Source organism: Monodon monoceros, unplaced genomic scaffold, assembly GCF_005190385.1.
Source record: "Monodon monoceros isolate NGI ecotype Baffin Bay Population unplaced genomic scaffold, NGI_Narwhal_1 Super_Scaffold_17, whole genome shotgun sequence".
NCBI lineage: Eukaryota > Metazoa > Chordata > Mammalia > Artiodactyla > Monodontidae > Monodon > Monodon monoceros.
The window spans coordinates 11,366,011-11,379,654 of NW_021703773.1; the positions used below are offsets into that span (position 1 = coordinate 11,366,011).

Genomic DNA, 13,644 nt, shown 5'->3' on the forward strand with positions numbered 1-13,644 from the left:
GTTTACTTGCATTAATAGAGTTGCCTGAAGAAACACTTTTTGTTCCTGTTTTTCCTTATTTTCTTATTGTTTCCACAGAAAGAACATGGTCTCTGAATAACTGTACAGTGGCCAAAAGAATTGGAAAAGGAAAAGATGCTACTGTCATCTTTGAGCATTTCAGGAAACCTATAGATCCATTTGTTCAGGAAAACTGTTCATGCAATGCACTAAATTCAGAGATGAATCCTTACAACTCAGATATTTCTAACTCCCATGGAAATGTGCAAAATGAAAACATTTCTGTACTTGAAGCGTGCAGTGGACAGATGGAGCACAATTCAGCAGAATGTAGAGACACTTCTCAAGTACATGCATGTGATTCAGGTCCTTCATTTACTCCCAGTGATACCAGAGAAAGTGTTAATAATGATGACCTCTTAAATTTGACACATCTTAAAGATGTTTTAAGTGGTTTTGCTCCTGCTTTTCCCCTTCATAACAATATTGGCTCAAGCACAGTTATTACTTCAAAACTCATCAAAGACCCAAGACTGATGAAGAGAAAAGAAAGCATGGGAAAACATAATACTATCACAGGTTTAAATGAGATCTTGCCATTGGAGAAGAGTTTAGGTTTTGCTAATTCAGAAATAAACCTATCATCTATGCCAACTAATCCTGCCTCACCATCTGAAGTCATGCCTGGTGATCAGACTGTTCTTACTAATTATTTGGATGCCCCTTGCTTCAAAATTTCTTTGAATGAGTCACAAACCCAGGCTCACAACATGGGCTCTAAGACCTATGACTGTACAGCGCCCAGTAAAATCACCATGACAGAACAGTGTGAGAGCCACGACAATTCTTCCTTCCCAATGTGTGTGTCAAATGTAGTCTCAGAAGTTGAAATCCAAGAACACAGTGGAGAAAAAGCTCAGAGATCCCAGCAGAGAAGCAACATTCCACTTTTAATTGAACAAAATAGTGAGCCACGTGACTCTTACGAATCAGTGAATACTTGTACAAAAGTATATAATAGTGACGTCTCTCCAGAACCACAGTCTTCTAACTTTAAAACTGTATATCAGGCTGTTCACCAAATGCCTACGCTTTTTCCGCTCGAAAGCAAAGAAAACATACGTGAGAACATTCAAGATATTGGAAAGATGAGAAACTTCACTGGGCCAGAAGACAATTCCAAACGTGAAGAAAAGCAAAATGTATGGAAAGAAAGTGATCATTCTTTTACTAATAAAACAAAAATCAGTCCAGCAGATAGTCACATTTCTTTGCATCAAGACGACAAAGAGAGTGAGAATCTTGATTATTTGGTGGAAAATTGTGATCAAATATTAATTACTCAAGGGTTAGAAAAGCCAAAATCTTTCTCATCTACCACAGAGGAGAAGTATGAGCTAGATCACCTAGTATTGGAAATACAAAATCATCTTACTCCAAGACTGGAGAACCTTTCACAAAAGCATCCTCAGCACTCTTTAGAGTACAAAGATAGCGTTCATACAAGTTCTACCATTTCTCAAAAACGAATGGAACTGAAATTGGAAAAACCAGATCAAGACTGTGTTAGCGTTATGACTGATGCTTTGCAGGAAGCAAAAGACCTTCCCCAGGCCAAACAACTGCCAGCTGTTACTTCATCTCATGACATTAAAACAGCCCATAATGCAAATTGCAGCATAGCTAGAGAACATATATGTGTTAAAAGGAGAAATGGAAATGATCCAGTGTCCTTAGCGAACAGTGAAAGAGACTGCAAAGAAAATTCTCAAGTTAACAGTAAAGGTCAAGATCACACTCAGTTCTGTAATTCACAGTTGAACAGTGATGTGCACCTGAATGTTGATTGCAGAGAACAGAGAGATAATGATAAAGAAAACCAGAATGAGGCTGAAGTGGAAGACATTGCTTTGTCTACAGAAAACAACATAGGGAATATACATGGAGATGAGAAGCAGAGTTTTCATGCAAACAAAAATTTTACCACTGTAGATGAAAGGAGGGAGAATAAAGATTACAATAGCATAGAAATTCTGAGTTCTGAAGAATTTTCTACTACATTTAATTTGACTTGGGGAAAAAAACATGTGTCCACAGAATCTACATTGTTAGAAAATGAAGGTACCGTAACTGCCATAAACGAAAAAGATACTGGAAGGACAGTAGAGCATTTGGTTTCCACAACATTTCCCCAGGTTGCAGGTTCTTCAGGGCATGTAGCCTCACATGCTGTAGTTCAGGTAGCTGATGCTCCAGTGCCGGCGTTAGGCACAAATCTCGAAGATCACCGAAGATACCAGTTTAAAGAAACTTGTTCTTCTGAGGGTCCAGATTTTGGTTTGTTAGTAAAATATAGGGTTTCTGATTGTGAAACAGATATGGATAAAAATCAATTACACAACTCATTTCATCAGTCAGTAAGTGACAACTCAGTTCTTCAAAGCATCAAATTGGATAATGAGATTGAAGTAGGATCAGAACGGAGTGACAGTGCTTTTCTATTTCAACAGGACGCTCATAGCCATGGAAATGTACTCTATGAAGATTTCGGGGCCTCATACGAGGCTCTGAAGTCTCGCATCGGTTGGGAAGGTCTGTTAGGAAGCACTAATGGGGAGACAGAAGTTTTGAAAAGCACCACAAGGAGGGAGAATAGCGATCAGCATTGCTCTGAGGAAAGTAGTTTTTACTTCTCTACAGCAAAAAAAAAAGCAGAGCTCTTCAACCCAATTTTACTTCCTGATCTAGAAATTAGGATTACTAATGTATTTATGCAAGGATTCAGTCCTGCTGTTGAATCCCTTGCATTGAAAGATAATTCCTGCAAATATAGAACTGAAGCCATAAAATCAGAAATAAAGGAGGAGGAGGAAGAAGTTCCACGATTTGAAATTCATTCCCAGTGTTCTGGTGAAAATTCACATCATCCATCGGAAGGTGAATTTGGTAATGTAAGGCAAGAATCAGGACTAGTGAGTAAACCTGAAACCTCACTTTCTGAAAAGCAAAACAAGGGACCTTTGCTTACTGAACCTTCTAATGTCACAACAGTGAATAACGAAAGCAGGCGTTCCTTTACAAAGTCAAAAACCGATTGTGATGATACTGGAAGTAAAAAGGACACAGAATCAAGAATTAGCCAAAGAAAGCCACATACACCTTTTAGGGACCAGAGTATACCACATAAAGATTTACGACATCACGAAATTTGTGGGAATAGGAGGAGGCTAACCAGTCAGGACTTGTTGGAACGTTTTTCTTCATTATCCCAAGGACGAATTGAAACCTTTTCACGGTCAGAAAAACACATTAGGAGTGTCCCGGATATTCTAACTAGTGAAGCATCTTTATGCAAAAGCAGATGTCTTTCCAGAAAACTTGACAGAGCTGTTCGTCACTTAAAAAAAGCTCACAGAAGAGTTCACACGTCTTTGCAGCTTATAGCTAAAGTGGGAGAAAAAAGAAAGGGCCCTTTACCAAAAGCATATGCAGTAATATGCGATAATTTCTGGGAAAGTTGTGACCTTCAAGGTTATAGTTCTGTGTCTGAAAGAAGATATTACTCCACTAAGCAATTTTTGTCAAAAAGAAAATACGACAAGCCTGGAGAGAAAAGGGCTTTGGGATTTGAAGTTGATAAATCATTAACTCATGTATCAAACCACAAGTCTTATAAAACAAGTGGAGAGAGAGTCACAAAGTGCCTTTCTGAGAAAAATGTGTCCGGTGTCTCCAGAAGTCCCACCACTATTCGCATGAGAGGATATTGTGATCGAGAGTATCCTGAATCACAGTTAGCCCTCTGCTCCAGGTCCCAAAGTACAAGTCAGTCAGCTTATAGCACTAGCAGTTTGAGAAATCCCAGATCATCAGAACTTCAGCCCTTTTCTAGAAAAACTGGGTGTCCCTCTTTCCCAGACTGCCCAGATGAGAAACTAACTAAAAGAGAAAATCAAGTCGATGCAGAGTTTTTATCTAACGTTAGTAAATATGAAAAGCTTAAGAACCATTCAGCACATGGTAATATTAAGGGTACAACAAAAGAAAACAATTCTGAAGCTAATGAAGTAATAAGTAAAAGGAATTCAGCATCTTTAACTTGCATAAAAGAAAGCAACGTAAATTTTAGTGTGGACAAAAATTATGATGCAACTTGTATAGCCCACACAAAGGTGAAAACTGATACAGTTATTTCAGTCTTAGAATCAGGTGTGACGCATGTTTTTAATATTGATATCAACAAACCAAATAACCTTATTTTATCTGGTTATACAAGAAACCTGGAAGTAAATTTTCCTATAGAAAAATGGACGGCTCCTAATGAGAGCTCCAAACCAGGCATTATTACAGGAAACTTCCTTATGGACCCATTAAATCTAACTCTGATAAAAAGCAAAAAGTGTAACAGTATTCCTCAATTGTTATCAGCCACTCTAGTGACAGACAGTGAGGGAGAATCTTCACAATCTTACCTGAATAAACAGGGCATTTTTGCTGTAGATTCTTCAGCAGTGTCTACCATTGTACCACACTGTCAACAAGGATGTGCTGGAAAGGAGCTGCTAAAGACAGAACATTCCTCTTCAAGTAATTGCTTCCGCATAGACGGGAATGGAACAAATGTTATTGAGAATTCTGAGTTGGACTTCACATCAGTAAGTGAAGAAAGTAAGGACAATATGATGAAGAAACTATTTTCCCATGATAGTTTTCTGCTCTTAAAAGATAACATAAAGGGTTCTTCTTCCCCAAAATGTATTGCAAAGAAAGACATTCAGGACAGAAAAATGTGGAAAGATAAACAAGCAGAGAAAGCAAAAGATTCATTTCACAAAACCATGGCTGAAGGATCAAGTGTTAAGACTGAGTACAAAAATCAAAAGAATAAGACATTAGAAGAATCCTCCTACTTAAGTGAGAAAACAGTTAAAGACAACTTGATCGATTCTCATTTAAGCATTAAAGGTGCTACTGAGGCAGTCTCTTTGAGTAACACTGCTTCTAATCAGCTTAACAAAAGAAAGAAAGAGGAGGGAAAAGTTAGTCATGACTCTCAGTCTGACTCCACAGTGCACTCAGGAAGAGCCTGTAATTCCAAACCAGGCATTAAAGGAATGAATCATATGCCTCTTCTACATGCCCACTCTGAAACCTCCAACGTCTCTCCTCCTCCGAAGATGCCTACATCATACATGAATGAATTAAAAGAAGAACACTGCTTAACTAATAATTTGGCTCCTATAGCTAAGATAGCTCAAATTTTGAAGAGGGCAGATGAAGCATCATCTTTGCAGATTCTACAGGAAGAAACTAAAGTTTGTCAAAATATTCTCCCTTTATTTGTTGAAGCTTTTGAAAGAAAACAAGAGTGTTCATTTAAACAAATCTTGATTTCAAGAGACCTGTTGGTAGAACAAAACCTGTGGTATAACTGCAGACGCAAATTAAAACCGTGTGCTCTTGACTCCTTGGTAGAACTTCAAATGATGATGGAAACTATTCAGTTCATTGAAAACAAAACAAGGCTCTTAGGAGGTGAGCCAACATTCCGAAGCTTGCTTTGGTATGATGAGACATTGTACAGTGAGCTGCTTGGCAGACCACGTGGGTTTCAACAACAATCCAATTTCTATCCTGCTTTTCAAGGCAGGTTAAAATATCATGCATTCTGTGAGTTGCAAAACTATCATGATCAGTTGGTTGAAGTGTTTGAAGAAACCAAAAGGGAAATCAGTTCATACTACATGTTCTTAAAATACAAACGACAGATTAACGAGTGTGAGGCAGTAATGAAACATTGTTCTGATTGCTTTGACTTTTCTCTTTCTGTTCCATTTACCTGTGGAGTTAACTTTGGAGATAGTTTGGGAGACCTAGAATCCTTGAGAAAAAGTACATTAAATCTGATCAGTATATATGGGGACTCTCCCCAAAAAGATTCCTGTCCAGGAAAACAAGACCATCTATGGATTATTATAGAAATGATCTCCTCAAAAGTTAATTTTATCAAGAGCAATGAGGCAGTAAGTATTAAAATATCTCTTTATGGTCTGGAACATATCTTTTTTGATGCTGCAAAAAGTCTTGTTTGGAAAGAAAAGAGAGAGTCTTTCTGCAAAAAATACTCAGGAAAGAACAGCAAAGAAATACTACTCAAAATAAATCAACATGCTTTTTCTAAGTTGCAGAAGATATGTGATACGTTGTCTAAAGGTTTAAGCAGTGAACGCATTTCCAGTACTGGGCTTGAGAATACTATGATTGCTTCCAGAAAGTCAAATGCTCTAGTAAACAAAGCAACAATTAGCATAGAAGACTCTAGGTTTAACAGTACTTTGCTTTCACATCCAGATATCTGTTGTATTAGTGAAATATTGGATCAAGCTGAATTTGCAGACTTTAAAAAACTACAGGAACTCACTTTGAGATGTACCGATCACTTAGAAATTTTAAAAAAATACTTTCAGTTACTGCAAGAAGATAACATAGATAATATTTTTATCACACAAGAAAATGTTTTGGACATGGTGAAAAACCACAACCATGAGGCAGTAATTTTAAAACCTGCGGCCATTGAAACCTATATTGAAATCGTCATGCTCTCAGAAACAGTTCACTTTCTTAAAAACTCAATGGCAAAGAAACTAGACAAACAGAGGTTTCGAGGTATGCTTTGGTTTGATTTGTCACTTCTTCCCGAACTGGTTCAGTGCCAAGAAGAAATGACTTCTTTCTCATTTCTTAAAGGTAATTCAACAGATTGTCTTTGGAAAGTGATAGAGACTGCTATTTCTGAACTTAAGAACGATCTGGATATTATCTACAAATTTAATGAAGCTGTTAATTGCTCCTATGCTCTTCATTTGCTCTCAAGAGAACTTGAAGAACTTTCAGAAATAAAAACACTTCTAAAGAAGTCTAAGTATTCTCTTTCCACGTACATTGACTTTGTGCCATGTATAGCATCCGTAAATTACGGAAGCACTGTGACAGAGTTAGAATACAACTACAATCAGTTTTCCACCCTGCTCAAAAATGTGATGGCTGCCCCTCGGAAGGACTTAGGGAAAATGGCCCATGTTATGAAAGTCATGAAAACTATTGAAGATATGAAGATAATATGTGCTAAAAATGCTAAATTAACCATTTCCTTTATCCTGTGCCAAATGCGACATAACAGAAAGAAGACTTTGCACCTGGAGAGAAAGGAAGAAATGAATATTCATGTAAAACCTAGGAAGAATATCAACAAGTCCAGTACTTGTGTGAAGGTGCCCGCAGTTTCACAGTGCATAATGAAAAACGTTTCAAATTCCTCTAAAAAACGACCTTTCACTGTAGACAAGTGTGAAGACCCTCAGGAACAAGAGGAAAATACTACCGTTTCCAGTTGTAAAAAACAAAAGGTAACAAATGTTTTAAGCGAAACCTATGTAGGTATTCTTTTTGAGAACAAGGCTACTCTTTAAGTAAACAAGTACGTAGTTTGCAGAACTGTAAAAATTGAGGATGCTTTAAATACTGCCTTGCAAAATGAATTTACTAACTGAACTATTGGATTAAACAATCCATATTATCTACAAAATGATGTGAATGATTTGTATATGTGAGAGATAGCCTTGCAAATGTCTACTTTTAAACTTTCAAATTAATTGTTTTATTTAGAAAACACTTCTAGGAAGGGTGTGAATTTTAATAACGGCTAAAGGAAAAGTACATATTATGAATGTGAGTTAAGCAAGTGACCAAGTATTTATTGAGTAGCTTCTATATAATGAGGCTATACTTAATGTTGTGGATATTAAAAATTGACAGTGGAGTCTGTGTCCTTGACCATTATCATCCACACAGAGAAATAGTACAGATATTTTAAAATAGACGATTATGAAGGAGTTAGTCCTGCATAAGTACATTTTATTTAACAGATTTTATATAGCATTTACTAAATACTTGGCAGCATTCTAATGATGTACAAGCATTAGCTTTTTCTATTCTTCACAGAATGCTTATGATGTAGGCACTGTTATTATCTTATTAAAAAGTACAGAAACTGAGGCATAGAAAGGTTAAATAACTTTCCCAAGGTCACAAAGTTAGTAAACGGAAGCGCCTACATGTAAAACAAGGCAGTCTAGCTCCAGAGCCCATATTAATAATTGCCCCTACTCCACCCTCAGAGACTACTCAAAATTTTTTGAGAATTTCTCATTTCAGAAGTGAAGAAAGAGAGACCTATACGCAAAATGAAAAGTAGGGTTCTTTCTCAGCTTACTCTAATTGTATTCGTTAGTTAAACTTTAGTTCTAGAGACTAGGAAACAAATCATTTATTGCACTGTGTTTGTGGGAAAATGCTTAATTAACAACCAGTTTATAAACATACTTCCAAAACACAAGAACAACACAAGTTGTGTACTCCACATCAAGGGTAAAATGAGGGTATTACTAAAAAGGTGTTGTAAGTATAGAGAAGAAAAGCAAAATTTTTTAAAAACAGAAATTTATTCATTGATTTCATAGAAGGACACAGATCAAAGCTTTACCTTAAAGGAAAAAATGTTATCAGATGAAGGTAAAAAAATGAAGAGGGTATCCAAGCTATGGAAAATAATGTGACCAAAGACACAATGCTTATTGGCATTATTTGAGAAATGAGTTTAACATTAAGTCTGGAACAAACATTTTAACTTAGTGGACAGAAGTAAGCTAAAGATAGAGAAGCATATCGTTTCAGATAACAGAATGTTCTAAATATAGGCCTGAAGAGTTTGAACTTCGTTCTGTACGTATTGAAGGGTAGTGTCCTGTAAACTGTTTCTTCAGTGATTTTAAAGAGTAGAGATTTTGAGCATAGTTAGAAGTAGGAAGTCATCTGGGTCTTAGAAAAAGGTGCTGTTTTACAGAATAGGAAAGGAAAATCCATACTTGACAGACATTACTTAACAGTGGCACTGAGTGACTGGTTGATTAAAAAGGGCATAAAATAGGAAGCAGTCATAAATAGACGTGTTGTAAGATGTGGGTAGAAAGAATGTTGCAGATAGCTTTTTTAAAAAGTTTCTCCAAACATTTATGAAATATGGGAAGTCCAGCAGAGTCACTGAGTTTTGAAGGAGAGGATCATTAATGAATATAGTTTCAGACAGTGCATTTTAGATGATGACAGAACAAGCAATTGCAAATGTCTGATAATTAAAATAATAAATACTGTACTTTAAACCGTCAACAATGTACGTTTTCTCTGTGTTTTTTAAACATAGGTTAACATGAAAGATGTCACAAAAATCAACAGAGAAAAGGCAACGTTCAAGCATCCAAGGTAGGAGTTGCCATCAGCCCCGTCTGAAGAAAAACTAAACAAAATTGAGCACATATTAAGGAACAAGACTAAAACCTTTATTTATTACCTCTGTTGGGTTATACATGTAACTTAGGAGAGAAGAGTTAGCTAAGGAGGGAGAAGAAGGTTCAGATTATGCAGTGTCTTAGGTAAGGCCTAAGGAGTTTGAATTTCATTCTGTAAGGATTGAAAGGTAATATCCTGTGAAATGCGTTTTCACAGTGATTTAAAGAGTAAGGAGATTCTAAGTACAGTTAAAAGTAGTAAGTCAGCCAGGGCTTAGAAAAGAGTGACACTTTACAGAATAAGAAGGTAAAAGTCGTATTTGACAGACATTATTTAATGAATTGATGGGGCTTAGTGACTGGCTTATTACTAAAAAGGACATAGAATGGGGCAAATGATTAGATTTTTTTTAAACTTGCGGATTTTATAGACCTGTCGAATTTCAGGACTGGCTAACAGGATAAAAATTGACAAGTTTTATTCCTAAGTGGGAGCTTAGTCAAACACACTCACATATTATAAGTATACTACTGTTTCATGAAAGGATGTATTAACACCACAATATATAGAAAGAACATGATTTCAGAATAAAGGCTAGTTCTTTAAATTCTTTTTGAATTAGTTATTTTTATTAAAAACCCACTACATTATTTATGTTTTTCTCATTTTGACGTGAAGTGGCACCACTGGACTTGTTGACCATCTCTTGTTTCATTCAACTCTGTAAGATTTTCAGTTTATGACAAGCTTCATTTTTTACCATCTTTTTTTCCATCCTATGGAGGAAAATGAATAATATGAACTAAAAGAAGATAAGCATTCTCATTTCTGTCTTATTTGGTTTTGCTTCTCTAAGTATAATCTTTAGGGCTTCCCTGGTGGCGGCACAGTGGTTAAGAATCCACCTGCCAATGCAGGGGACACAGGTTCCAGCCCTGGTCCGGGAAGATCCCACATGCCGCAGGGCAACGAAGCCCGCGCGCCACAGCTACTGAGCCTGCACTCTAGAGCCTGCGAGCCACAACTACTGAATCCCGTGCACCTAGAGCCCATGCTCTGCAACAAGAGAAGCCACCACAGTGAGAAGCCCGCGTACCACAACGAAGAGTAGCCCCCATTCACCACAGCTAGAGAAAGCCCGTGCACAGCAACGAAGACCCAACCCAGCCAAAAATAAATAAATTGATTATTTTAAAAATTAAATATGATCTTTAATTTACTACATTTCTAGAATCTTTTTCCTGGCACAGATGACTCTTTAAATAATTGTGTAGTGGCATAAGGCTGAATAGGCTATCAGAGGCATAACATAAACCAGTTCTGTAATCATCTTAGTTTTGTAACTAAGATGATTTGTTTTACTTAGTTTACAAAACTAAGTTTTGTAAGTGCAGGTAGTATTTGCTGCTCAAAGGATCGAACTGTGCCTCAATTAGCAGGAAAATGAATTCTAATATAAGGTGCCATGGTCGTGGAAGAACATCCTCTAAGAGAATGGGTAAAAGGATAGATCACACAGGCAGCTGTCAATCTGTAAGGTTGAGACATCACTGAAACATCATTGGAAATGTGATAAAGTCAAAATTGTCCTTTCTGGAAACTGTCAAAGTATTCTGTTGGGTTGGATGATGATGTAGGTTGTCATTCAAGTGCCTTTTAAGGAGGCTGGGTTAAGTAAAATAGGGGCTTTTAGTTTCCTGAGTGGGATACACAAATTCTAGGCCAAAGGTTAATTTCTCTTGACTGTGGAGGAATGGTTACTTCTTTCTTACAACATGTTCTTTTCCACTTGTAATTTGAAGAATTTGATGAGACACCAAAAAAATATAATTGCCCTGGAGACCTGCATTAACTCTCTGGCTCTAGACCTTCAATAATGAATGCTTCGTTCACCCTGATTGAGACTGTCTAGATTTAGATAGGAATGCCAAGGATATTCACTTGGCAAGAAATTCTTGAAGTCTGCTTTTCCTACTCTCGACCTTGAACAGACAAGATATCTCGATACTTTGTGACAAGATAGTCTTTTGGGGGTAGGAGTCACAGCTAGTGGTTTCACCAGCTATATATGGCCATTTGCAAGTAAAGAAGATTGTCAGTAGGTTGGAGGTATATGAATTAGAAACTACTGCAAAAAAATTGAAATCAGGAAGTGTCCAAAGCATAACATGATTTATTACAATATTGGCAGCACTCGGTATTTTCAGATGTATTGGAAATATATTTGAAATGTGGAATATATCACCTTCAGCAAGAAAAGTATCTAAATTCAAACCAAGGGAGGAAAACTGGAGAAATATGTTTCTTGTATAATGCCAATACAAAGAGGAAAATGTGAATCTTAAGAATTCTTTTCCTAAATAAAATTTTCAAATCTATATTTATATTGAAATTTTGTGACTCTGTATATTTAAAGTTGTTTGTATGTGTGTTACACTTAATAGGACTACGAGATCTCATCCCAAAAGTGAAAATGAAATAGGACCAAGTTCATCTGACAATCTGAAAAGAAACCATGTCTCTCCAAAAAAAGTTGAAATTCAGCTATCACTACCTGGCTCACTTTTACCCTTAAGGAACCTAAAAGACACTTGTATGTCAAAGTTAGAGGGCAAAATAGATTTAACTAATATTTCATCTGCTACTTCAGAAGATTTCGGTGGACAACAGGGAAGCTTAAATAACATGAAGGAAAGAAATGTAAATTTTAGTGTTGCTGAAACAAAAAGTGATAAGATTGTTCTCCTTTGGCAATTTCTGACCAAAAACGTGTAGATGGCACACTTTCAAAAGACCAGGAGATAACTTCTCAGAAATTTCTTAAGAATTCCTCAGATCCTGCAGAGAAATCTTGTCTCTCAGACATAAAACCAGAAACTGATGCTTCTCTTCTGCCTAATGCATCAGTGCTCTCAAAGCCTATTTTCTAATTTGTGAGGGATATCAATGCCAATTTAGAAATGCATGACACTGACTTTGAACCTCAAGATAATGAAATATTAAATTCATCCATTAAAAATTCTAAATGCACCAGTTCTCCAGAACCCATACATGTCCAGAACAAAATTCCTGTTCTGCAAATAAAACACAACCTGCAAAAACTGAGTCAAAAGAAAAACATAGGAAGGATACATTGAATTCCAGTACTACACCTGTTGAAGCATCTGAGAACATGACCCTTAATGTGAATCAAACAGTAGAATACTCTTTTTCTGAACAATAGAATTCAAAAGTTTTAACTCAGAATGCTGCCACATATTGGAATGAAATTCCACAGTCTGCATGTACCCCAGTATATAATTCTTCTGAGCAGTCATTTGGAAATTCATATCCTTACTCTGCTTCGTGTGTTTATCGTTACAGCAGCAGCAATGGCAGTTCCATTACCCCGACATACCAGGGAATAACATCCTATGAAGTACAGCCACCTCCTTTTGGGATGTTGACTGCAGTTACAAGTACTGTTCAAAATACGCATTCTAATCTTTTGTACTCTCCATATTTTGGTTACTTTGCTGGGGAACGACAAGCAAATGACTTTGTGCCAGTGAGTGGACATTTCCAATCTCAAATGCCTGTTTACAATTTTCAGCAGCCAGTTTTTTCACAGTATGTTTACTATCAACCGGTCACTGCATACCCTTGCTCTCCTGATTTGAAGGTGCTTCCAGAAGCTCCTTGGACTTAACGGTGAGTTTCACAAGTTTAGTACTTGCTTTGTAGAGTTTTCACTTTTATCTTTGTACATTTATGTAAGTGGAATTTACAACAGGTGGTGATAGATGGCACATTTTTCTGTGTAGACTTGCAGAATTGTTTAAAATCAGGCAGAGTTGAATTACATTGTCAGTGGAAAACTAGTTGTCAAAGACTGAGAAAGAAAGAATTGGTAATATCACTAAATATGTCCTTCAATAAAACGCAACTTCAAGGAATAATAGTTAAGTAAATTATAGTTATTGAAATATGCAACCATTGAAGGGTTTATAAAAGTTTTTAATGACAATTTTAAAAACTATATTGTATAAATTTACTTACATAAATAAAGAAATGCGTAGAGATATGGAAATAAAGTACACTAACATTTTAACTTGTCTCCCTGTGAGTGATAAAATTTGGAGTTTGTGGAGAGTGTTCATTATTTTCTAGATTTCCTATTGTGAACATACATTTTTTGATAAATGAAGGAAAAAAATAGAGTAAGTAGGTGGAAAAAGGAACTTCAATCAGATAATACAGTATCTAATAACAGTATTCTAATATAGTATTGTGGCATAAGTGAATGGAGTTAATTGAAAT

General features: G+C 36.3%; 1 protein-coding gene across 1 annotated transcript in view; it reads left to right on the forward strand.

The window, feature by feature from the left end:
* TEX15 (testis expressed 15, meiosis and synapsis associated) overlaps nt 1-13,033 on the forward strand; it is a 39,695-nt gene extending 26,662 nt beyond the window's left edge. The window contains 5 exon segments of the mRNA XM_029226708.1: nt 79-7,406; nt 9,260-9,318; nt 11,790-12,076; nt 12,079-12,420; nt 12,423-13,033. Of these exon segments, the coding sequence (XP_029082541.1) occupies nt 79-7,406; nt 9,260-9,318; nt 11,790-12,076; nt 12,079-12,420; nt 12,423-13,033 (8,627 nt within the window).
* The last annotated feature ends 611 nt before the right edge of the window (nt 13,034-13,644 follow it).